General features: G+C 37.5%; 2 protein-coding genes across 7 annotated transcripts in view; one reads left to right on the top strand and one right to left on the bottom strand.

Annotated features, from left to right (window-relative positions):
• The first annotated feature begins 2,694 nt into the window (after positions 1-2,694).
• On the top strand, positions 2,695-15,396 carry RLIG1 (RNA 5'-phosphate and 3'-OH ligase 1). The gene is made up of 7 exons (XM_024572525.4): positions 2,695-2,903; positions 5,951-6,068; positions 8,284-8,379; positions 9,100-9,216; positions 10,797-10,994; positions 11,990-12,159; positions 13,462-15,396. Exons 1-7 carry the CDS (start codon positions 2,814-2,816, stop codon positions 13,648-13,650), a joined length of 978 nt encoding a protein of 325 aa, XP_024428293.1. The 5' UTR covers positions 2,695-2,813; the 3' UTR covers positions 13,651-15,396.
• CEP290 (centrosomal protein 290) overlaps positions 14,425-26,779 on the bottom strand; it is a 94,538-nt gene continuing 82,183 nt past the window's right edge. For all 6 annotated transcript variants that reach the window (XM_045204460.3, XM_045204405.3, XM_045204493.3 and 3 more), the window contains 7 exons: positions 26,126-26,248; positions 24,692-24,864; positions 21,657-21,798; positions 20,481-20,554; positions 19,813-19,907; positions 15,612-15,691; positions 14,425-14,655 (listed from right to left, as the gene is read on the bottom strand). In XM_045204460.3, the coding sequence (XP_045060395.2) occupies positions 14,425-14,655; positions 15,612-15,691; positions 19,813-19,907; positions 20,481-20,554; positions 21,657-21,798; positions 24,692-24,864; positions 26,126-26,248 (918 nt within the window). The remainder of the gene's footprint in view (positions 14,656-15,611; positions 15,692-19,812; positions 19,908-20,480; positions 20,555-21,656; positions 21,799-24,691; positions 24,865-26,125; positions 26,249-26,779) is intronic.

Here is a 26,779-nt window from a genome sequence, read left to right as displayed (position 1 = left end):
AATTAATAAAAATATCCACAGTCAATGACTTAGAAGGTGTTATAGAGATGACAGACTGCACTAGATCTAAATGGACTTTTAAATTGCAATGTACTCTTAATTGGAAACTTAGATCAAGAGATATGGATTTCCATTTTTGTCTAAGTAACACAGATTAACTTGATATCAACTTTTTGAATAGAATGCTTTGGGGAAAAAATCTAGAAAATAAAACAAAAAATAATATTTAGAAAAAAAGTTGTTTGCCTATAACTATAAATAAGAGAATAGAATGAAGTAGGCAGTATTAAAAGTAAATGAAAAAGTAAAGAATGAATATTTGGCTGAACCCTTTAGTATATTAGTAGAAATTCATGGAAAAATCTAGTATCTTGCCTTTGTTTTTTTGTTTGTTTGTTTGTTTTGCCCTACTAACTCTACAACAAAGTATCCATCTTAGGCACATAGGTTCCTGGGAAAGCAACCCTAAGCAATATATGAAAATAGTCTTTAGGTTCAGGTAAACTCCTTCTCCACATATGAAGTTTTAGCTGCATTGGACTATTTCCAAATACTGTTACCAAACATCATTATTCCTTGATTATATGAAACTCCCTGATTAAAGCCATTGTTTGAAATCCAGGTTTTACGTTTGGAAAAGGAGGAAGTAATGTTTTTACCTCTTGCAGTATATCATGAACAACTACATTCTAATGAATAGCAAGAACAGGTCAAACTAAAATGGAGTTTTGTTTTGCTTTTGTTTTTTTGTCATTGTGAAGAACAGTAAATAAATCTATATATTTTGGTAATCTTTATAATACCTGGGCCTCTAAACTCTCTCTCATTTTCTTTTCTTTTTCTACCTTTTTTTCCCCCTTTTCCTTATTCATGTCTTTCCTGTTGTAAAATTCATTCTTGTCTTCCAGGGAAAGCTATGACCATACCATGTGTGTTTTTATTCCAAGTAATAAAGATGGGGAATTTGCCTCTGCAGCTGGGGATAAGCCCCAAAATTCTGTAAATATTTTGTGTTGGACATCACACTGTGTCTTTCATCTTAACCGCATGCTAGCACACTAAAACATCAGTCAGAGGAGAAAGTCTCTTCCAGAGTGAAATCAAATAACACCACTTTAAGTGTGGGGGCTGGTGGAAACCTGTAGATGGCTGTACAGGTTGATAAGGATCTGGCTACTACCCGTCTGCCTAAGAGTCTAGTTTATAACCCTGGATTGGTCTTTTGGCTCTCTCCTGACTTGGACTTCTTTTTCTGCCAGTGCCTTCGCTCCAGGCACTAATGAACAAAAGCACTGGAAATAAATAGTGGTTTCTTGAAGAATGGTTCGCCTTACTGCTACTATTCAAAAAAGCAAGTGGAATGTTTTTTAAGATAAGCCTTTCCCCAAATGACAGAATGTTAGACTTAGAAGATTCTGTGGCAGTTTGGGAAATGGCAGTTGATAGTTGTGAGGGTTATTTAATTGTTGTCCCCTTGAGACTGAAGAAACAAGCTGCTTTTTAGAATTCCTTTGGGGGAAAAAAAGGAACTAGCTCTTGACTATAAAGTGCTAAGAAGGTTTTGGTCCCGAGATCTTGCAGCCAGCATCAGGGGAAGCCCTCCTCCAACCATTTCAATGTTTTTTGCCATGTTGTGTTTTCCTATGAGAAAATCAAAATGACAAATCTCTTCTTTCCTCCCTCCCCTCTGAATCTAGCAATCAAAAAACTGAACAAATTATTAGGGATATTTCATTCTTTGGGAAGTCCCTTATATGTAGATACTCTAATGAGACATAGTTGTTTACTTTTCCAATGGCTGAGTCAGGAAAATGCTGAACAGTATAATACCTGCAGATAGGACAATAGAAACGAGACCTACGTCTTGCCAAAACACATAAAAAAAAAAAAATGGTTGTAGTTAAAACTCCCTTATTGAGAGACTGCTAGGTTCAATGAGATAAAAAGGCTATGACTAAATATTTAAATTTTAATTTTATTGTCATTGACTGTTTTATCACTAGCCTCCACTATTCTTTTGAGAAATAGTCAAAGCTGTTTTAGTTCTGCAGTTGATTGACTACAACTACTCAAGCCGTTTGGACTCTGTTGGATCTCATATTTAAGATAAATGAGATTCCAATGAAAAAACTTCAAATTGAAACCCGGTTATGGGTATTTGTGCGGTTTTTGATTACTTTAAGGCTAAACTTTGCACTCACTCCTTAAATAAAACCAGAACCGATTGCGACTGTACTATGGTTCCCAAAGCGGGGTAATCCAAATGGTTACTATTTTGTCCCAGGTGTTTTAATTACAGCGTTTCCCAACATTCTTACTGGGAAATCAGTTTTCATTCTACCTTGGGACGCTTCTGGATGCTTCTCAATTTCTACAGTGCTTCCCTAGGAACTTATTAAAAAGAACAGGTAATAGGTTTCATGAGAAGGGTGTTAAATCGCCATAGAAATAATTCGTTACTTATAACAATGTTATTTAATTATCATAGAGATCATCGTTGAAGGTAGTTAAGTACCATCTCCCTAGAAACGCATCTTTGTTTTTCAAAGGTCATTAGAACCCGGCAGAAGCCCGCGGGAAAGCACGTGAAGGTGTGTCGGCTTCCGCACTACAACTCCCAGAAGGCAGAGGGGCCAAGGCCGCTTCTGGGCGTACTGCGCAGCCTCACGCTCCGTGCTGTAGGACGTAGCGCTGCCGCCTTGCCTGAGCCTGCAAGTTTCGTGACTATAGTGCGACGGGTGACTCTTCTCTCTGCCAGGACCAGGCTGAGTTCTGAAGCCCGCTTTCCAGCCGCACTACCTGGCCTGCTCACCATGAAGCGCCTGGGCTCTGTGCAGCGCAAAATACCGTGTGTGTTTGTGACGGAAGTGAAAGAGGAGCTCTCCACCAAAAGGGAGCATCAGGTACAGGGGGTAGTCGCGTGTGGGCTTCCCGCGGCGCTGGCTCCGTTTCGACCTGGGGAGGGTGCGCGGGCGCGTCGGAGCCGCTGTGTAGCTTTTTGCAGGTGTCGCTGGGGAGGTGTATGGTAGGGGTCTCGTAGACCTGAGCTCCATCCAGGTTCTTGTATCTTCTCTGTTGCGAGGGAGGAAATCCACAGGAGGATTTTTCTGGTCAGGCGATTGAAACTTGTGTTCGCGTGGATATGAAAACCACATCTTAAATAATGCTCCTTTCTTCGCAGGTTACTGCTTTTGGGGAAAACCCCTTAAGTATTATATGTACATAATCACTGCATTTCAAGCCTTCTTTTCAAGGGAATGGTGACAAAAAAAATACAAAAGAAGGTGATGACAAAGTAGAGTTTCTGGAAGACTTGCTTTGCCTGTTCTAACTAGCCGAATTTGATCTCAGAACCCTTATACCAGTAATTGTAAGGTTTTCTATTCTCTTGGCACCGAGTTTTACACCTAGAGGGCCCTGGTAAACACTGGTGAATAAGGTTAGTAACCTGTGACCGGATAATTCTCTAATGTACAGCAAAGCCCTTTACAGTAGAGTCCCCAGTTATCAGTCGAGTGCTTCCGACTCATCCTCCAGAACCGGCAAGTATATTTGACGTCGACCTCCAGCCCCCTGACGTCATTCTCAGCTGCCTTCCCCGCCGCAGTTTGTAGGACCTGACACTTGGGCTCTGGATAAGTATTTGTTGAACAGAAGAGTGAACCCTTGGAGTCATTTCATACCAGTTTTCCATTTACCTTGATGCTTTTTTACTTATAATTTCTCTTTCTATTCTCCTTTCTACTGTCCCTGCTTCTCACCCTGCCTTAACGTTCTTGCCACCAGAATGACCATCGGTACACTTTTTCTTAGTTAAAACACAACAGTTACTACTAAATGTCTGTAGCAGTAGTTGTCAAGCTTCTGTTTTTTCAGCCCTGATGAACCTAATCCATATGAAACACTATCATCCTGAATAGCGGTTCACTCCAGCTGTGATTCTCAACTTTGTATGTTGGATGGGGAGTGTAGTTTGTAAACGTTCCCTCCACCAGGAAAAATAAGCTTTTCTCTTGTCCATCTGTAATTAAGAGTAGCTTATAGTATTGCTTGTAGCAGTGATTTTCAACCTGTGTGCTGCAATAAGTTTTAAAGCATGCGATACGTGTCTATTTAGTTAGGAGCACTGACCTCTTTTCCCTTAGATTGTCAAACAAAAAAAATGAGAAAAATGACAACAGCCAACCCAACAGTAGCTGTCTGGTGTGAATGCCCTGTCTTGAACCATAAATATATAGTTCATAAATATATAGATGCAACATATAACAGTTGCATCTTACTGGTCACGTTACGTAATAAGGTTGCGTCTGATTGGTTAACTCTTGGTACCAGAAATCCCTATATACAAGTGTAAGCACCTGATTTTTAAGAGTCACTTAGGAGCAAAAAGGATAGGTAATTACTTTTATTTTATTTTTTTGTAAATAATCAAAATTAGACAGGTTATTTTGTCAAATTGGCAAAAATACTTTTTGGTGTGCCACAGAACTTTAGTAATCAGTCTGCGTATGCCATTAAGTGAAAGGTTGAAGATCCTGTTCATCAGGCCCAGTCACTCTCAAGCACCAGTAGAGTGAGGTCTTGCTCTAGCAGAGTGTTTCATCCTGGGAGCGTACCAGGAACGATCCTGCTTCTGTATATTTACACATCTATGTACTCAACCTAGATCACCTACAGAATTTTTAATTTTTTGAATCAGACTTTCTCTGTGAAATCTTAGTTATCGCAGTGATTTTCCCTATCCAGAAATTTTTGAGGACCCTGTCACTATTAGTTTTTATACACACGTGCCTTGTTTTTCTCTTCATAGTCCGTCTATAATGGCAGTAGAGAAGGAGAACTTTGTGTGCTGCTCTTTATCTTACGTTGTCCTTTGGATGTGCCCATAGCAGAGAGTGGTAGATAATGTATCATGCAAGGGACATTTGTACTCACCAGGAGCTCCACAGACAGAGTGATCTCCTCTCTAGGATCTGTGATCAATTTAAACACACACTAATGGGCCAGACCTTGGTTCTGCCACCATAGGTTAAATTGATACTGATGTCACAAATTAGTAATAAATCCCCCAGTCGTTGAGTTTTATGTTAAAAGTATTGAGTCAGTACCAGAGTGAGGCTAATTTCCTAAGTTTACTCCACTCTGAAATAGTACTTCCACTTACTAGCCTTAAGCCTATGCACACACGTGTAATGTTGATATTTTGCAGTGTTTGTTTTTTCACATTACGTAAAGTGAACGTTACATCAAATAGTTTAGACTATAAAACGGTAGCATAAGCCGTTCTCAGAAATGAAAATACAGTACACGTGAAAAGTAGATAGGAACACTAGCAATGGTCTTTTCCTCCGTTGTTGATAGTCTTTTGGCTTGTCTTCCTGACAGTATGAAAATCATAACTTAAATATGCACCTTACTCCTCATAAAGCTGAAAGGCCCCTACTTGTTTTTCTCCTTTGCACTTTTCAGACCTAACATTGTATTATGCATTTTGTTTCTGTTGTCTCCCTTGTTAAAAAGAAAGTTTCACGAAAGATAGGTACTTTTTTTGTTTGTCTCTGTATTTCCCAGGCCAAGAGCAATGCTTAACCTTCAGGAGGCATTTAGCAAAGAATTGTCAAGTGGGTGACTGAACATACTAAACACCTATGGTAGGAAAGCAGCGCTGCATAGGACATGGTTCCGGGTGTTGAGCTCATTGTGGTGGGTAAAGAAACGTGAACAATCAATAATCTGTGGAAGAACAGGTATTGCTGTGAGAGCATGGATAGCAGGGAATGATTCCTGAGAACTTCATGGACAAAATAGTTTTAAATTGTCTCGAAGGGTAAACGGAAGATTGGCCCTTAGAGCTAGTGAAATCAAGAGCGTCCCAGGTGGGAATGTGTGCAAGGGCATACAGAGATGGTGTCTTTGTTAAACGAGTTTCTCTCTCTCTCTCTGTTTTAAGCCATTTAAAGTTTTGGCGACTGAAACCGTAAGTCACAAGGCATTAGATGCAGATATATACAGTGCAATTCCAACCGAAAAAGTGGATGGGACATGTTGTTATGTAACTACCTACAAAGGTAAAAGAAAACTACTACAAATATTATTTATTACTTAATACCCATTAAGGGCCATATAATACGATAATTGCATTGTACGTTATCTCTCATTTGTATAATAAGCTCTCCATTTCACACACACGGAAACTGAGGCTCAGAGGACTTAAATAATCTGTCCAAAACCATGTGGTTAATGAGTGGCTGAACTGCTAATAGAACCTAGGTTTGTCTGACTCTAAAGCTGACCCCAGTGCTGATTCCGTGTTTTCATTGCTGTTGACAATGTCTGTAACTTATTTTATTTTAAAGTACTTTAAAATTTAAAAAACTGAAGTACAAATTGTCCACCATGTTAAGGAAAATAACATATGGAAAAGAGAATCTTTTTAATTTCTTTTGGATGGTGAAATTACCTCTCAGTTCAAGCAAAAGAAATAGAACAGTTAAATACAAATTGGACATATTTCTGTATCAGGAAATCTCTTCTGAAATGCATTTTTTTCACTTTTAATTGTGATAAAATGTATATAACGTAAAATGTACCACCTGAACCATTTTTAAGTGTACAGTTCAGTGCTATGTACGGTTCACCTTGTTGTGCTGCTATTACTGCGTCTGTCACTGGAACTATTTTCATCTTCCAGAACTGAAACTACCTGTTAAACATCTCACCCTTTCCCCTCCCTCCTCCAGCCTTTGGCCTCCACCTTTCTACTTTGTGTGATTTTTGACTACTCTAGATAACTCCAGGACAAATAATAGAATCATATATAGTACTTGTCTTTTTGTGACTGGCTTATTTCACTTAGCATAATGTCCTCAAAGTTCATCTATATTTTATAGTATATGCCAGAATTTCCTTCTTTTTAAAGGCTTAATAATATCCCATTGTACGTACATACCACATCTTCTTCATCTACTCATCCATCCGTGTACACTTAGGCGGCTTCCACCTTTTGGCTATTGTGAACAATACTGCTATGAACGTGGTGTAAAAGTATCTTTTCCAGACCCTGCTTCCTAGTTCTTTTGGGTACATATCCAGAAGTAGAACTGTTGAATCATATAATTCCATTTTTTGTTTTTTGAGGAACTTCCATACTGTTTCCCATAAAATTGTGCACCATTTACATTCCTACCAACAGCGCACAAGTTTCTAATTTCTCTACATCCTCACCAGTGCTTATTTGTTTTTGATAGTAGCTGTCTTGAAGTAAGTGAAATGAATTTTTGTTTACTAGAAAAAGAATAAAGCTTCCATTCAACCAGAAATGACAATATAATTTTAATCAGGTTCTTCTGTATTTATGTTAAGAAACTTCAATGTGCATCATTTTAGGTGATTATATATAATGGTAGCAGTTGAATAAGGTTGGATTGCTAAAGGAAACTTAGCAAGGACAGTGCTTACAAATCCACAGTTTATTGCAGGTGAAGGATACATAACATAGCAAGGGTATTAAAAGTAAGGATTTCCAACACAGCCAAAAACTGTGTCACAGCGAAGGGTCGGGAGAGGTCAGGTGAAAGCTCCTGTTGCCCCCTGCGCTCCCACACACCAGGCCCTAGCAGGACACACACTCTCAAATCAGGAACCCCTGATGTGTGCCCAGAACACCTTTGAAACATGGAATCCAATAGAGTCTTGGCTGGGGATTTCTTTATTTTGCTGGTTACAAAGGCACCTTTCTGCTAGGTAACCAGCCTCAACCACAGAGCCCTCCAGAAGTCTCACTCTCGTTAATGAACGCAGGTACGCTGCCCTGAAACTTCCAGGCCCACGATTACAAAGTGTCACTGTTATCAGTGTTTTATGCCTTGAGCGGGGGTCCAGGTCTTGCAGAACAGCTTAGCCTAATTCCAAATCTTCTGAGTTTAACCCTCACAGTTAAAAGTTTAAGGGAAGGTGTGAATTACCTGGTTATATTTCCATTTAGTACAGAGGTAACTTCAGTTTCTCACAAAAGCTAGCTGTAATAAAATATGGTCTGTGAAAGGGTCACAAATTGCCTTTTTTCGTCATCCCCATCATTCTTTAATCAAAACTTGTCTTGTAAAATCAGATACCGCTAGGTAGAATCTCTCTTCTGGACTGCTTATTTTACTTTGTCCTCTAGGCTGGCTTCTCTTGAAGAAGATGACCCTAGTATTTATTGAAAAATTTTATTCTGAAATGTGTTTTAAAGTAAATTTCATTGTTTGCCTTTTAATATTTTTCCTTTCATTATTTTCTTAGGTCAGCCGTATCTGTGGGCTCGATTAGATAGAAAACCTAACAAACTAGCTGAGAAAAGATTTAAAAATTTTCGACATTCAAAACAAAACTCAAAAGGTTAGTAGGTGTTTTCTTTAGCTTTTCATGATTTAAATACCTGAAATTTGTGATTTATTTCTTGCTGTGGTGTTTCTACACATTATATCCTTTTGTACAATTTAAGTACTTTGGGAACAGAAAAAAATTAGAATTGAGTATCTTTATATGTAAAAGAATTGAAAAATATTCTAAAATGTTTTCCTAACATTTATGTGCCTCCTCATATAGTGAGTCAATTTAATTAAAACCTACAAATTACTACATATATTACAGTGAGCAACATATTTTGATTTTGTCTAAAAGACAACCATGTAATTTTATAAATCAGGCACAAATCTGAAATAATTATTATAATTTGTAATTATTAAATTAAAATGCGTCTCATATAAGCAGATACACACTCATTGCAGTCTACTCATTCATGTGTAAATGTAATCTATATGTATCTGTATTCATAGTGCTTAAAAATACATCACAAATCTACACATGGGAACATTGGCTGCTTCAGTTAAGACTGTTACCCTGTATTTGCAAATGCTGGCGTGTTCAGAATTGAAAACTTAGGGTGTTTGTATCCTGACCCTGAGAAGTATAGTCACATTGTGGTGATAATGACTGAAGAATACTTGTATGGTACCTGATATTACGGGTTTTATTAGCTGTTCCCACTTTGAGTTTGTTCAGTATTTTATATGTTTTTAAAGTATCGCCACAGAGAAGATTCTCTGACTCTTTCAGAATTTGTTTGGAATGTTGAGGAGGACTTCAAACCTGTTGCAGAGTGCTGGGTACCAGCGAAGGAAATCGAACAGTTGAATGGAAATCCAGTGCCTGATGAAAATGGACACATTCCTGGTACTGTGAAATCTCTTCTAAAATGCAATTTGGGTTTACTGGTATAAAGAACAAAAGACACATTTGATAACAGATTACCGAATTTAATTTTAATTTGGTTTTTCATAGTATTTGTATGGCTCTAAGTTTCTTTAACAGTGGAGTAACAAACATTTTCTACCAAAGATGCTTCATATCCAGAATGTTTTTCTCTCAGGTCTAGAATCACGTCTAAGATGGACAGTTTACTACCTATAGTCTGTGAAAATAAGGTGGTGAGTGGGAATAGTGTCTTTTCTGAAATATTAAGAAGCCTTTATCTTTCAGATTGGGGATAAGATTTTGTGTATATTTTTTTCAAGGATCCTAGAAGACTATTTCAATTAAGGGAGGTGAAAATAAGTATCTCACAGGTAGTTTTACTGTGGAAGACAAAATTTTTGCAAAAGTGTGCCAGATAGAAAGATAACCCAGATATAGGTTCAGGTTTACAGGCATGTCTTGAGTACCTAAAATTTGCAGAGAACTCTTAGGTTCTAGTAATACAAAATGAAGATCAGAACCCTTATCCTCAAAGGTCTTGTACACATGAGGGGAAGTCCACCAATAATAGTATGATTTAAGAATGAAAAGCAAAAGTACATAGGGTATAGTCAGAGAAAAGAGTAAGAATTCGTAGTTCCACCCGTGGTGTTTGTAGGAGGCTTCTAAGGGGAGTAACATCTGTACTGAAGCTTGAGAACCAGGAAGTTGTAGCTGAAATGAAGAGGGAAGGTCAGCTTGGGCAAACTCCCATATGGAGAGATCATGGAGTGCTTTGGAAATTTTATTTAACAATTTATTCTGGCTGGAATATTTGGGTGTATGACATTTGAGATTATAAAAATTGAGGCTGAGATGTGGAATGGACTCAGGTGTTAAAGGGTTTATATTCCATCTGTAGGAATTTGAAGTGTATCCTGAAGGTTATTAGGCAGGGATACAGCAGAAGGAAATTTAAATGTTTTTAATGGAACTATGATAAAAACGGAGGAGGGGTTCCCATTAATCTGGGTAATGAAGGCCAGAGATAATGATCGTCCAATGGCGTACATGTCGTAGAACAGTGAGGAAGTCTATTCTGACAACTGAAGTTAAGATGAGAATAGTAATAACATTTAATAAATGTGGAGTCGATAATTTTTTCAGTAAATACGGGAATACCATAAATCGTGTAACAGTTACTGCACATATCTATTGTCCTTGAAACTACAGAGAAGGGAGAGAGAAAACTTAATTAAAAATTTAAAAAAAAAAGATTTTAATTGTTTTAGAATGGTGCTAATTCTTACTGAAAAGGTGAATTTTCTAGTAAAAATACTGGGTGCTCTGTAGTGAATAATCAAGTTAATTTCTCAATAAAAAAATTAAACCTTAAAATTTTAAAAATGATTGATTGAAAACAGTAAAACTGTTACTTTTGCTGACTTTAAAAGCGGTATTTTTGTGTGATAAAACATGCAGAAAAAGAGAGAAAATTTACAACAAAAATAAAAATTATCTCAAGTCTCAGTGCACAGAAAAACAGTGCAATAACAACACGTTTCTCTTTAAAATGATAGGTTGGGTGCCAGTGGAAAAGAGCAACAAACAGCATTGCTGGCACTCCTCTGTGGTTGATTACGAACTGGGAACCGCCCTGGTGCTGAAGCAGCACCCTGATGACCCCGGGCTTTTGGAAGTTAGTGCAGTGCCTCTGTCCGGTCTGTTAGAGCAGACACTGGAGCTTATAGGAACAAACATTAATGGAAACCCGTATGGTGAGTAAACGTTTGTTCGATATAGTAATTCATTTATAAAGAGAACTTCCCAGGTTCAACCTCATACACACAGAAATGACAAATGAATTTGACTTAAGAAGCCTAGGATTATAGCCATTTTATAGCTATTTCTATTAATTTTATGTCCATGGAGAAATTTACCTAATCATTTTATGAGTCCAAAATATTCTTTTTTTAATCTCTTTTCTTTCCTATAACAACATTATAAAACTACATAAGAAAGGTGTTAACTCAAATGTAACTTTGCATTGCTTTTTAAAATTCAGGTGAACTGAATTGAATGAAAATTATAATGTGCTTTCCACAGCTAGGTAATTAGTGTAGGATTAATTGATTGCTAAGTGTAAAGTGACTACAGAATTGGCAATGAATAGCATATCAAGCTATGATGAATTGAGTACCAGTCCCAATGGCAGTATGGAGTACATTGCTGATGAGATTGATGAAGACAAGCCTAAGAACATTATAGCTTGAATGGCAAAATCCTGTGTAACGATCAGAAGCAGACTGGCAGGTGGAAAGAAGCTAAGATAGTAATTAGACAAGTTAACAGAAGTATGGCGTGGCTGTTTGGCAGACATTGAATAATAGTGAATGTGGCTCATGGGGGAGGTGGTCTTGTTCTGTAAAATGCCAGGGGAACTTTTAGTTTTGTGGATACCTCTACAACAGGCCATAGATGGTATCCTTAAATGAATGGGTGTGCCTCTGTTCCTTTGAAACTATTTACGAAAACAGACATGTAGCTGGATTTCACCCACAGGTCACAGTTTATGGAGCCCCGGTATAGAGTAGAAAAGGTAGTATTTAGATTTAATGGGATGTGGTGCCACTTTTGAATGAGAATACTTGTGTACCTCTGCAAAGAAACCAACTACATTGAAAGGGTTGTTTTTAAATTTTTACTTTTTTTGAGAGGTAGATTTTCTCATTCTTGAAACCTTTGACTAATGGCAAAATTTTAACCGCTTTAGGGTTAGGAAGCAAGAAGCATCCTTTACATCTTCTTATACCACATGGAGCATTTCAAATACATAATTTACCAACCTTGAAGTACAAAGATCTGTTGTCCTGGTTTGAAGGTTGCAGAGAGGGTAAAATTGAAGGAGTAGTGTGGCATTGCAATGATGGCTGTTTAATCAAGGTAATGGCAGAAAAGAGCTTGTGTGATTATGTCCTCTTATGTTCCTAAAACAAAGTAGGAGTGGCACTAAAATACTCTACAAATTGCAGTAATTCTGATTGTGTGATAAAGAAATTTATTTGTTCATCTCACATACTGCCTTTTTTTTATATGATAGTGTTTCCCAGTGTTTTTATTCTGTGGGTCATGAGTTCTTTTAGATGTGCTTCAGAATTAAAGTAATGAAAGCATCTGGAAAACCCTGCATACTACCTATTCCCTTCTTGACAATTCATGTTGCACATTAGTGTTCTCTCAAACGTTCTGTAACTACAGCATTTAGTCCTGTTTAATTCAGCACTCTCATCGTGTTAACTCAGCATTTCCCAAACTTACTTGGTATAGAATTGGTTGAGCTAAAAGAGTGCCAAGGGTCAGTTAACATAAACAGAATGAAATACTTTGTACTGTATGCCCTCTCTGTCTGTCTACGTGATTTCTCATAGGTTCTTGGAATTTGTCATGTTCAAAAACAGACCTAGTTATAACAACCCCCTGACTCCAACAATTCATTAAAGCCAAAAACTTAAGATACCATTTTTAACCCTGCTCTGCATTATTTCATACCTCCAGTTACCAGTTCTTAAAGGTTCTGATCTATTGACTGTATCTTTCTCCCCAGCTAATTAGCCATTAATTTAGGCCAAGATTCATGCAAGTTATTATGTCACCTTCTTCAATGTTAACTTTCAGTGTTATCTCTGCCCTATGCATTCTTTACAAATCAATGAGAATATTAACTTCCCTGCATAAAACTGTTTAATGACAGTAAGATTTTCCATGATCTGGCTCCTGCTTAACTTTCTGGAACTGCCTCCACCTCCATCTCCCAAGCACATCCACAGTGTGTATGTTCTAACCATACTTAAATAACTATAGGGAAAAAAAGAAACACCATTCTGTCACATGATACTCCCTTTGGGTAGACTATCCCCTCACCCACCGTTGGCTAGCTTCCTTTTTAGCAGCAGACTCCATTATTAAAATTTTTGGAGCCCTTGATTATGTTCCTGGCATGTTTCCACGTGCTAGAAATACAGAATGCACTGAACAGTGTCTCTGCCTTCATGAAGCTCACATTTTATAGAGATGATGGACAGTAAACAAGTATGTGTTATGTCAGGAGGAGAAGCAGCTATGAAAAGATAAAGGGTAAGATAAAGTGGAGCCTTAAATAGTGCCTAGCATAGGCAGGCACTCAAATATTTTTAAGCGAATGAAGATTGTACAGCCTAAAACTAATACCCTTTTTTCTTTTTTTAGGTCCATCGCCATCATCTTGGTTTATGCTGGCCAATTCCAGACACTTACTTGAATTCAAAACCAGTTATTGTTAACATGAACCTGAACAAACATGACTATGCTTTTGATACCAAGTGTTTATTTCATCATTTTTTAAAAATAGACAATCAGAAATTTAGTAGACTCAAAGATATAATACTTGATGTATAATCTGGAAATGTAATTTAAAACCAGCTTTATTGTTATATGTGAATCTTGAATATTCTGCCATTTTTAAAAGGTAAAGATATCTCAAGATTCCTCTATATTGTTCAGTGTCTGTAGTAGCAATATGTCTTGTAGCATTTGAAGAAATGAATGTCCCATATGGAAGTATATTTAAAGTCTTATTTAGAATCAGCAAGTGAATTTTAACTTCTGGACTTAAAACTGTAATAGTAAGCTCCTCACCTTGTACAAAGGGTTGGATTCTGTCTACTTGAAACTGGGTAGTAATTTAAAGAAAACAATGAAAACAACAAATTTGGATCATTTACTTTCAAAGTTAAATAGTTTATGCTGAATGTAATGTAATTTTGCTAGACATTTAACAAAACATAGGTATATATAAAATAGATATACATAAAATTTAAGTACCATAACACATACATAAATAGGTGAGTATATATAAGACCTCAATTTTAAACGTTAAAATTGTTAAAGTTTACTCTCATATTCTTTAAAAACTTAAAAGATAATGAATGTATGGATGTTAACCATAGCTCATTGCCTATTCCATAGTTGTAATGCTTTGAAAATCTTCAAATATATACTTTTCTAATGTTAGAAATTCCATATAATTTTATTTACTAAAAATTCAAATTTAGGTAAAGGTATAAGGTGTTGGAAAGGAAATCATGTAGGTTAGCGACTTGCTTGATTTCTGGATGGAATTTTAACTTACAAAATTAATAAATAATTGAAAACTGCAGGTATAGCTGTCCCTTAAAAAATGGGGAAATTAACAGGACTTTCCTCTTCGTCTTCCAACTGCTCAGAAGCAGCAATAGGACTAGTCAGTTGAATTCCAGATTGCTCAGAAAGTTTTTTTAACTTCTCTTCTAAAAGAATATTTTTTTTCACTTCTTCTTTGTAATTATACTTCAGATCTTCAATTTCTTCAAAAAATGAGGGATCAAAATTCTCCAGTTCTTTCTTCAGCTTTTTTATTTCCTCCTGATAGAAACATTATCTTTAAAAGCCATACATAGGTATATAATACACTCTTTAGGTTTGAACTAAAGAGATATTAACATGAAAGCCAAAGTAATCTGAATAGCCAAATACACTTATAAAAGACAGAAATATTTTCTTAAGATTTTGTTAGTAAGGTTTCATTGTGCAGTATAAGTAACTAGTTAACTATCAAATTATTTGTTATGTTCTAGTCTTTGACTAAAATTTATTAGCTCTTAAACTAGAGGGGGATTTAATCTTTTTCCAAAAGCATACTCTCAGATACTCACTGAGACCAGCAAAAAGACATGGCTATTCACAGCATTAAGGTTTTGGTTAAGATTCTTGGGCTTAGGCTTCATTTATATTGTCTTTACAAGTAATGTAATTTGTAATGAATTAATGGTCAATTTCATATAAATATATTTATGATCAGGGAGACTCTAGGGCTTCTGCCTGGCTAAGGGGTTAACGCATCTGGTGAAGAGACAGTTTGAGCTCTAATGGCCATTTTAGAATAGCCAGTGAGCACTTGTTAACTTTCATATTCTTTTGTTCTATTTACAGATTCTTAAAGAAAGAGATAAAGTATAGTAAATATCTTTTTTTAAGGGAAGGGAACTATTCCTGAAAAGAATTTCAAAAGGAAATAAAAGACACTGTTCACAATGTGACCAAAACATAATATTAAAACTGAGCTCTATATTTGTGGCAATTAAATAAATTTACTTTTTAATACTATTTATTTTGTCTCAAATTTTTTGGTAGTCTTCTATAATAAATAGTTTTAAACACAGCTGAATATAATGAACTCTGTAGTGTCAAGGTCAACTATAAGTATAAAGTGTAATCTCAGAAATTTCTGATACAAACTCAAAGACAGTGATCATAGTTTTCAACAGCCGTTTTCACAAAACATTTATAATACTATAATTAGATATGTTAAATATTCATACCTTCAAATGCTGCTTTTCTAGGTCTGAGGTTTTAAGCTGTATTTCTAGATCTTCTAGTTTTTCCTGTAGTTGATCAGGATCTGCCAAAAAAAAAAAAATAGAAAAATTAGATTCAGCTTTTTCCCCCACTCTAAGTTCAAGATAAAGAATTTGTTTTAGAGAATAAGGAGAAAACTTAATGAAACTAAGAGCCTGGAGAATACGTCATTTTGTGGCTGACACACTTTAGGCGGTGACTGCTATCTGCTACCTCTGTCAGGTATGGTAATTCCATAGCAGACTGAGAGAAAAGGCATCTGCCAGATACTAGAGGTACAGAGTGAAGTTAATTTTTTACATGGAAGAAATTTATTTTCCACAGAAAAATTCTAGAGCCTGGAAAATTTGTTGAGTACTGAAAGCACAGCAGGAAAGTACGTGAACTGTTAGATAAGGGACTACAACCCTAAGCCAGCCCAGTGCCCCTGCTACCCGGGAGCATTGGCTATTCCACGTATGTCACAACGTGTTGTGTAATTGTTACATGAAAAACGCATTGCGTGGGATGGATAACACAAAGGCAAGTAAGTGCTGATAGGTGGAAAATGTAAGCACACAAACAGCACAGGGACTTAGTTTTACGGATTTCCTTCCCAGAGTGAACGTCTCTCTTTAATTTTATAATGAGAACCAATGGGCAAATGGTATTTTTGCTTTACCCGCCATCTGCTAGAAACATACTTTTTAAATTAAACACTATAGTGTGCCACGTGGTGGTCATGTTGCAGCCACTGAAGGGTAAAATAAAAGTAATACAAAAGTTTAAGAAAATGGACAGCAAACACATTTTCATGAATGGGATTAAGTATAGTCTACTAAGGTGTCTTGAAATGGTCCTCTGAAGTGGAGACAAGAAATAATTTCCTCACCCTTTTATGGAAATAGTCAGCAGAACCCATCTATCTTCCTTTGGAAGGCAGAGCAAAATTGTACTTTTCAAAGCTTCCCTCACCTTTGCAGAAAGTGCTAATGATTTCTTACAGAACTGATTCTTAATCACTGGCATGCTATATTGAGTTGATTGCCTTAATCAGTGGGATGCTTTATATTACACAGATGTGGTAATGTGTAGCACTTTCCAAAAGTTAGCTTAATGACCACGTACATTAACAGTGCTTTAGAATTTCCAGAGCAATTTCTGTTTGATTTTGAGCCTTAACAATCTTTGAAATATGATAGGCACCTTATCTCTTCTGGAGATAAGGAATATAGGGGTTCAGAAATTCCCTCTCAGCAGGCTGAGGGTTAGAACTGCCAATTTCAACAGCATTAATGGGCCTTTGGTCTGCTGTGCCGAGTGCAGTACATCAAGCCAGATGCTGTGGGAGACACTGAGAGAGATTATGTGTACTTACAGTCAGAGGCAGTACAGCATAGTGAGCAACAGCAGAGAATGGAGAGGAGCTTCGGAGTTCCCTAGATTTAGGTTTCATCCTGCCTCTTGTCACTTCTAGTTGTGGTGACCTTGGGACCAGGTAAATTAACCTCTTCAAATATGTTTATCAGAAGTCAAAGGGAAATAACAGCACCCACCATACAGGGTTATAAGGATTATAAAATGGTCAAAAAGCACTTAGCATATGTGTAGTGTCTGGTACAACTCATACATGAGAGCTTTAATGCAAAGTAGCAACAGGACTATGGTAAGATATTGAAACAGCTATATAAAATAGTCAAAGATTGTTCAGATATAAATTGATATAATTCTCTGGCACAGAATTTGGCTTTTCTATCAAGCTTTTGGACATACAGTACAAATAACTGATTCTCATTTATAGTAGTTATGGTCTATAAAATCAATACAATGAATTAGTAAATATTGTATCATTGCTCTTAGAGGAAAAATATGCAGTTTAGATATATAAGTATACTTCTATCTAAACATATACATATATCTCAGGTTATAATCTTAAGTCCTGGAAATAACTCGTTCTGGTAGACTCTATTTTGTTTTACAAGCAGAAAACAAGGTTTAGAAGGGTCGAGTTACTTTACTGAGACTGCCCCAATAAGTGTCAGACATGGGATTTAAACCTCGTCCAACTGTCCCCAGAACCAGAGCTGCTTGCCCTGAACTGCACTGCCCCCTACTGTCTCCATCCTGTGGTCATCTCCGTTTGAAAATTGAAACGAGAACGCACTGCCTCACCGTGTTGGATCTCATCTGGGAAAGTGTGGGTCTGAGAAATTTTCACCCTCTGTGTATATTCATGAAAGTGCTGTGTGTGCTAATTATGGGGTTACAAGTAAAATTTAGTGAGTAGGTGAATTAACACACACAGAATCTGCAAATAGTGAGGATCATCTATTGTGGGTGTATACAAGGATGGTTCAAGAAATATCTAGCCATGTAATATGAAAAGGTACATTTATTGAAGAAGATACAAGATACAAGAAACATTGTATATAGGACAATGACGCCTCAGTCCCCTTCAAAGTAGGCACCTTGGGACCTCACACAGTTCTCCCAGTGTCTCTTCCACTGTTCAAAACACTCTGCAAAATCATTCATTGGAATTGCCATCAGCTGCCCTGTCATATTTTCCTGAATTTCACGGACATTCTGAAATCACTTCCTTTTCAAAGGTGATTTTAGTTTTGGGAAAAGCCAGAAGTCACAGGACATGAAATCTGAGCTGTACGGGGGATGAGTCACCTGGGTGATGTGATGTTTCACTAAAAAACTGCACAAGAGGTGATGCAGTAGACATGATGCATTAGCAGGTGTGCTGTCATGAAGCTGCCAATCACTACTTGCCCATACCTGCAGCCATTTCCATCGTATTGCATCTTTCAGCCAATGGAGAACACTGAGGTGGTACTCTCTGGTTTTGGCCTAGAGGGGTGTGCTATTGATGGACAACACCATCTCAATCAAAAAACACAGTTAACATGGTCTTCATCTTGCTGTGACTTTGCCATGCTTTCTTCAGGCATGGAGAACCAGGCTATTTCCACTGGGACGACTGGGCCTTCATTTCCGGATCACAGCCATAGACCCATGATTCGTCTCTGGTTATGACCTTTTTGAGGAAATCTGGTTCACTGGCAGCGGCTTGAGTCATCACTAGCAACTGCAGCACCATGTTCCTTCTGCTCTGGTAGCTGAAGCCGTGGGATGCAATTTGCCACAACATGTTTCATGCCAAGATCCTGCATCAGTATCTCAGACACAGTAGTTTCTGGAATCCCCAGACCAGCCTCTGGTTCTCACACTGCCAGTCGTAGAGCCCGTCCATACACATTCAACATTCTCAGGTGTTCTGCTGGTTGCAGGCCTTTCAGAACGTGGATCACTTTCAGCAGATTGTTGACCACTTTTGAAGCGTGTGTGCCACACTTTTATTTGCGCTGCACTCATTGCAACATCCCTGAAAGTCTTCTGAGTCATCCATATAGTTTCTGTGAATGAACGGTAAAGCCTAACACAGAATTTGGTGCGGACTTGTTGCTCTACTCGCTCATTTTGAGTGCAATGGCTACACAGTACACATGCTCACTCAACAGTGTCAACTGCCCCACTGACTAGTACAGTGAAGTTATTGTTCACACACACGCATTCCGATCTGCACTCCTTGGCTGCCAAGTTACATCAGTGTCGCGCAAACTGTGCTCGTTATAGTAACAATGGCTGGCCTGTTACCGGGCAGACCCTGTATGTGCATTTAGATTACGGATAGATGTATATATGCACATAAGCACATAGGAATAGGGGAATGACTAGTAATCACTTCTGAATGTGAATGGAAGGGGATAGAAGGATAGACATTCTTTTACTTTGTAAAAGAAAAAAAATACTTTTACCTGTTCATGTAGTTTTCAATTAACAAGGTTACAAAAACATTTAAAATAAAATGTAGAGGGTTTAAAAGGGACTATACTTAAAAACCGGAAGCAACAAGCTAACCTAGTATTCATTGCTCAGCACTGCATCCTGATTAAATCAGTAAACACCCATATAAAACACAAGGAGAAAAACACCGAGTACTTGCAAAGGGCTTGATGGTAATGATAACATTGCACGGAGGAAGAGACAGCTCCAAAAACTTACACTGGGGATTTGGCTTTATAGGAAGGCAATTATCAGAAGTTTGTGAACAACAAACAAGGGAAACCCTAATTAAACAACTTGGGTCACCTAAAATGTTATAAACTACATTACCGTGCATGGTGGTCTCGGCTCCACTTTGGTCTTTCTGTGTTTCTATCTGATGGATTAATTCTGCTTTTTCTTTTTCCAGCTGATTATTAGCTAATCTAGAGCACAATGATAATGTTATTAAAACAAAACAAACCAAAAACACTGCTCCACAAAATATATGGACATTTCCTATGAACTGTGAGGTACAGTGCTTAGGAGTCTCTGCTATTCATAAAGGCATCAATTTACTTTGCTGCAATGCTACCATTCTCAACGAGAGATCATGGGACCAAATTCTTCATGTTTTTCTTAAAATCAAACCTGTCATTTTTAAGAGTAGTTTTCCTATTGGAGGAGCCTCATGAGGGTAGGCTATAGAACCCTGGAAGTAAAGGTGTTTTTCCCTCTTTTGTTAATATTTGTCTCTGGAAAGTTAAAGTTTAATACATTTTATGCTACTAATAAAGTGTAAAAAACATTAAAAACTTGATAACCTATATTAAGATCTGGTTTACTGTTTTCAGTATCTGTTATGTAAAAGAATGATTTGAATTAGAAGGATAAAATAAGGCTGGTAAGCCTTTTAGATAGCTAGGTTGAAATATCCTACAGCTCTAGATATAGTAAACCTGCTTATATTAAAAGATAATAAAAAAGAAAAAATGTCGTCACAGGAAGAGAGAAGGTACCTAAGCACCTGAAGCTCCCGTTGAAGGCCTTCCTCTGTCTCAGCACCCTCGGGGACATGTTTGAGAATCTCAATCTTTGGACACCATGAAAAGTCAGAAGACAAAGTTTGACATGAAAATAATGAGATTTTATAAAGATACACATTTTCAATATACATACTATTAAAAGTTGGGTCTTCCAAAGCACACAAGCATACATTCATCATCTTCTGTTCACTAACATTCAATAATTATTAACTATTATATGCCAAGCACCATTCTAAGCATAGAAGACACAGATGTGAAAAAAAGCAGGCAAAATCCCCTCCTGCATGTTCCCATGGCCCTTACACTTTTAGTGAGGAAAAACGAACAACAGGGATGGGATGTGATGTGATGACAGTGCCACGTGGAAGGAGGGGCTATCAAACAAAATAAGCCATAGTGAGGGAAAGGACAGAGGGTGATGGAAGGTGCCATAGGCTTAGGGAAGGTCTAAAGTGCCTCCATTTAAACAGAGAAATAAAGTGGGTAAATATTCTAAACAAGGGAAGCAAGTGCAAGGCCCTGAAGCTTGAATCAATTTGATTTGTTCCAAGGACTGAAGGTCAGTATGCCAGAGCACTGTGAATGAAGGGAAAGTGAAGATGAGGTTGGGGAGGAAACAAGATGCCAGATTATGAAGGTCCTTAGAGAGGCTATGAAAAGAACTTTACAGTTTTTTTTGCAGGTAATGAGGAACTATCAGAAGACTCTAAGATGGGACTGCTATGATTTGCTTTAAGGATTGCTTGGAAACTATGTGGAGAATAGACAGGGAGAAGGTAAAAGAAGGCAAGACTGGGAGCAGGGAGACCAGTCAGGAGATTACCGCAATAGTTCAGGTGTGACAGAGTAGCTTGGACTGGACTGGCAGTACTGGAAGTGCTGACACGTTATCAGATTTAGGGTATATTTTGAAAATTGAGCTGATACGACTTAATGAAAAAGATGTGGGGTGAGAGAGAAAAAAAGGAGCTGATGTCCCCAGGATTTTGGCTTAAACAAACAGTCGAATGGGGGTGTCATTCACTTAGATGGGCCTCCCAGGGTAAGAATTAGTCAAGAGTTCATTTTTATCTGCATAGGACAATATGAAGGAATGGCTTGAGATATAATACATTATTTTTTCATGTAAATAAAAATTATGTTACTTGCCTGTTGCTCAAGGCCTTCGGTGTATTTCTTAATTTTTTGTTCCCTCTCCGTTGCTTGTCTTACAAGTTGTTTAAGATCAGTAAGGCTTTGGGTTTTTTTGGCAATATCAGTTTCCAATTCTTTCAATTTGGTTTCATACATTCTAAAAGAATAAAGGAAAATAACTGCCGCAGACACTGAAAATAGTTCATCCCATTGATTCAAGTCAGTTAAGTTATTGCACTAAAAATAACAAAGAATATCTTATTATACTGTTTCTGCTAGTCAAACCTTTTGCTACTTATTTATTCAGCATTATATGCCAGCAAGGACTAAGTCGCCCCAGCTAACAGAGGCCCAATTAAAAAGGGTTTAGGTGCTTCCCAAGTACAAACAAGGGTGGAGCCTAAACTATAAAATAGTAAAATCCCTTTTTCAGTTGCAAAACAAAACCTTGAAAGTAAAATTCGTCAGAGTATCAAATTCTGTATTATTGGATATTCTTAGGAACATAGTCAAAAATCACAAATTAAACCATTTCATAGACACACACACAAAGATTGAAAAAAGGAAGTATCCAGCTAAAACAAAACTAAAAGGGCACTGCCGGGAGAAGAAAGAGAAGGAGCAAAAGTGTGGGTGAGCGAAAGGGCCTATGATAGGGAGGGGTGAAGCTTGTAAAAACTGTATAGATGTGTAATCTTTAAAGAAATGATCAATAGTTCAAAAAAACATCCAGACTTCAATAGAAATCTTTAAAACATTGAGTGAAAATGGTTTTACAAGCACATCACAAGCACTATCTTAAAAGGAAACCATACTCATAATATTCAAACTTTTCCAGAGAAAAGGAGGAATCTTTTGGCAATGGAATCAGGTAAAGATAGTACAACAAAGGAAAATTATTATCTTAATACATTCAAAAAGCTTTCGATAAATCTTAGAAACTCAGATTAGAAGGCAATGTTCTTAACCTATCAACCCAAGTTGTGAAATATCAAAAGCCACTCCTTCATTTCATTCAATTCCCTGCTTAAATGCCACCCAGAGAGGCTTTGTCCGATTCCCCCAATCTAAAACAGTTCTGCATCACCCCAGCCTGTCTCGGCACACACCATAAAGGCTGATATGAATCCCAGCTAGAGACCTTACCAATTTTTTGGTGTATGTACAGAGGCTGGAGCCCAAGGATTAGAATGAGTCTTCTCTTGACCAAGTGGATTCTACTGGGACTTACGTTTTTCTCAAGAGGGTTGACCGAAGGCCTACTATATGCTTAATTACCTGTACAGTTCTCAGATTAAACACATATAAATAATCTAAATGATAAAGTCATCTTCAACTAAATATTATCACCCGTCTCAAGTGTTTATAAACTTTGTAAACCCTTTTCACCATAATCTTTTCTGCAGGCTCACAGAGCCGTTTTTAGAAAAGGAAGGACAGGGATTATCATTTCCATAGGTACAAAAACTAGAGCTCACAGAAAAACAATGTAATTTACTCATGGTCACAGTGAAATTGGGTATTTTTCCATGGAAACTACTTGGCTCTCTGAAGGAAACTAGGCAAAGTAGGCCTTTTACAAAAATGTAAAGCAGAGTCTGCCACGCAGCAAGTACTGAGTATATATGCGCTGAATGAATGCATCTTAAAGCAACGCGAAACTCTTTGAGGCCAATGTTATTACAGAAAAAAAATGAAGAACTAAGAAATCAACTGAGAGTGTTACTGGTTGTGAGTGACGGCTGGGGTCCAAGCAGACAAAAGAAATGCCTTCTCCCCTTTACGCTATCATGCATTATTTCATTTAACCCCTACACTAGCCCTCAGACAAAACTAAGAGGGCTAGTGTGAGGAAGAGTGGCTTCCGATTCCTCAGTATATTAGGACTGGAACCAAGGACCCTCCACCCGGACTGCCTGGCTATGTGGGCTGCTCTCCAATTACCTGCGTAACCTTCCTCTTTTCTCCTTATCCGGGGTTGTCAAGGGCCAAGTACAGTGCAGCAGGTCCACTGCAGGACGTGCTGGAGCCTCACAGGGCTAAGGCTCCCACCCCAGTTGTAGTAATGGTGACTGCCACCCCCCTCTCATCATGTCCATTCTAAACAGCAGGTAGACACTGAAAGGGGAGCTGGAGATGCATGGACAGAAAACTCTATGAATATGGCAACATAAAGATGAGTTTGCCTTTGAAATGGGGCCAGCAGATGCAAAGAACACAATGTAATAAAGGATGACTTTAATGGGAAAGAACATGGGCAGGATTTCCTTGGTCTCTGGCTTTTATTCTATTTTTAAGCAGCTGCTTACACTTGGAAATGAGAATGAGAGCAGAGCCTTTTACTGACTCATCGGAGTCATGAGGAAGCGCTGTGATGAGAGTGGCAATGAACGTATGAGTGTGCACTTGTGAGTCCCCATCGCCTCTTTCACAGCCACCAAGTTTGACAGTCAGGAATCAATCACACATACTAGTAGAAAAGGTTCACAAAGTGGAGAAAGCAAGTGCCAGAAAGCGAAGCCTAGTAAGACACTAAAGCTGCTGCTGAATTCGTCTGTTGGGGTTATCCGAAGAACAAGTTGCTGAGACCACACCACCAAAATGACAGCCCAGCCCATATCCAGTGTGCTACAGGAGGTAACAAAACAGCTCAACCGTGCCTGGCTTATCCTTGCGGTAGAAAATGCACACAACAAAAAAGATGAGTTGTAGCTGGACAAAGCCGTGCCCAGGAGAAGCTGGGCAGCATCGGTCAAGGCTCATGGCTGAGAGCAGCTTCATAATGTCCATCTAGCTCCAACACCCAGCTCCGCGCCCTGCTCTGTCCTATGCCCTGCCTCCCAAATTAGTTCAATACTTGAAAGAAGAGCAAGACTCTTTGGCAAAAAAAGACTCTAGGACAAAAAAAGAGTAAGCATCATGTTAAAACAAACTGCTGTTCATCAGGGAAGAACTAACTTAATAGGAATAGTGTCATATTCTTTTAAAACAATAATGGCAGAATTACAACTGATTAAACTTTGTGCAAGTTGCAAACTACTTGTTCATACCTTGTAACAACAATTGACTTCCAGCTCTTGCTGTCAGCACCTTCGAGCTGCGGGCCTCTACTTTCTGCCAGCTGTAATCTCTTCCCAGTCTCTTCTAGCTGAACTGTCATCTTCTCATTTAGTATCTCTAAATTATTCTTGGCTATCCGCAACTTCTCTGCAGCTTCAGTTTCCTACCATTAAAAGCTAATTAGTATATTATGACAAAACGTAATGCTGTTGTCAGAGATGCAATATATTCAAAATTTTTACTGTAAGTTCGAAATTTAAAATAATCTGGAGTTCAAATGCTGACTAAAATTCCAATAGAAATCCAATTCTACTCTAAAACAGCAATATAATCATAATAATTAGAACAACAGATCATTTAAATGAGGTTAGAAAAATATATTTACAAGTATTTTATTCCAGTCATTTCTTTAAATTTGTCATTATATTTGATTATTTTAAGTCTGTCATCTTTGTCTATAATATTTACATAATAATGGATAGTTTATGACTTTACAGATTTAAAACTTTTTTTAAAAAGATTTTATTTATTTATTTTTAGACAGAGGGGAAGGGAAGGAGAGAGAAATATCACTGTGTGGTTGCCTCTCATGCGCCCCCTACTGGGGACCTGGCCCACAACCCAGGCACGTGCCCTGACTAGGAATCGAACTGGTAACCCTTTGGTTTGCAGGCCCATGCTCAATCCACTGAGCTACACCAGCCAGGGCTGTCTTTACACATTTAAAAGATGTTTTGTTTTGATTCTCTACACTTGAGAGACCCACCTACAAGCAAAATCTATGTGTAAATACCACAGATTATTTTCACTAATAATCATCTACATTCAAAGCACAATATAACTCTGGCCTCAGAGTACATTCAGATAACTAATTAAAAATACTAATTTCAATATATTCACTAGATCATCCATAAAAATAATAATACTTAGTTGTCAGGACAAGGAATATATTTTGCTACTTAGAAAGGAATCTTACTGTTCATTTAACAAAACTGTTTCGTATACTCCTTACTGCACCGCAGGCATTGTCTATCACGCGTACAAACACTAACTCACGTACACCCTACAGCCGCTCTGTGAAACAGGTACACTAATTATCCGCAAGTTTATAAATGAGGAAAATGGGGATAGAGAGAGGTTAGTAGCTTCACCTAGTTACCACGGCTAATAAATGATGGAGCCCGGATATAAATCCCAGCCATGTAGCTTCTATATTATATTACACTGCCTCTTAATTTATTAATTTTTTATTTTTAATGTTTCTTATTGTGAAAGGATGGCTGGAATAAAAACATAATTCCTAAAAGTCTTAATAACTGCTTTGAATAAACATGTTCATCAACTTTTTCATTCCATTTTTCCAGGATGTATTAGTTCCTAGATGTATTATAAAAAGTAATTATAATCACTAGCGAAAGTTGTACTTTTTTAAGTTCTTTACGAAGCCGCTCATTTTCAGCAACTATCTTCTCTGTGCCTTTGGTCTTGGATTCATACTGCATGCTCAACTGTCGTCCGAGATGTACTTTAAGTTTTTCTAGCTCAGCCTAGCAACAAAAAAGTTGTACATTATTAAAACAATGAAATAAAGTAAAAGATGATCCTGTAAACTTATAAAGTTTAATTCAAAGTAGTTGTAGAGATCACATTTGATACAATTAGAATTAAAGTCTTCCTCTAATACTGGTCATCTGCAGCACAGCTTCCCAAGCTCGGCTACACACTAGAATGAACTGACGACTTGAAAAAACAAGTTGAAACACAATGCCTGTGGTAGAACCCACCCATGAGGGATCTAATCATCTCAGGATGGGGGCTTAGGGATCTGTACTTTTTAAAATAGATAAGGTCATTATTTAACGCTGCCAGAGGAAGAACCTCTGGTCTTGAAATAATAAAATGAACAAGTGGGGTTACTCTAACTATTCTTAGTCTTGTTTCCCATAGATTTTTTCTGTATGTATAAAATATCTACTGCAGCCATTACAGCCGTTTTGCATAACTGGAATATAATTAAAATTTTCTTAAAATGTTAATAACAATTATAATAGTAAAATATTCCATGCAAATAATCATAT

This window comes from Desmodus rotundus, chromosome 3 (genome assembly GCF_022682495.2).
Source record: "Desmodus rotundus isolate HL8 chromosome 3, HLdesRot8A.1, whole genome shotgun sequence".
NCBI classification, from domain to species: domain Eukaryota; kingdom Metazoa; phylum Chordata; class Mammalia; order Chiroptera; family Phyllostomidae; genus Desmodus; species Desmodus rotundus.
The sequence above is the reverse complement of the archived record's forward strand: the minus strand, read 5'-3'. Positions and strand labels throughout refer to the sequence as shown.

Bases quoted from the DNA above. Each gene is read 5' to 3' on its own strand.
- RLIG1 (XM_024572525.4), top strand. From the start codon at position 2,814: ATGAAGCGCCTGGGCTCTGTGCAGCGCAAAATACCGTGTGTGTTTGTG. The intron at 8,380-9,099 runs GTTAGTAGGTGT...TGACTCTTTCAG, and splicing joins TTCAAAACAAAACTCAAAAG to AATTTGTTTGGAATGTTGAG. The intron at 10,995-11,989 runs GTGAGTAAACGT...TAACCGCTTTAG, and splicing joins CATTAATGGAAACCCGTATG to GGTTAGGAAGCAAGAAGCAT.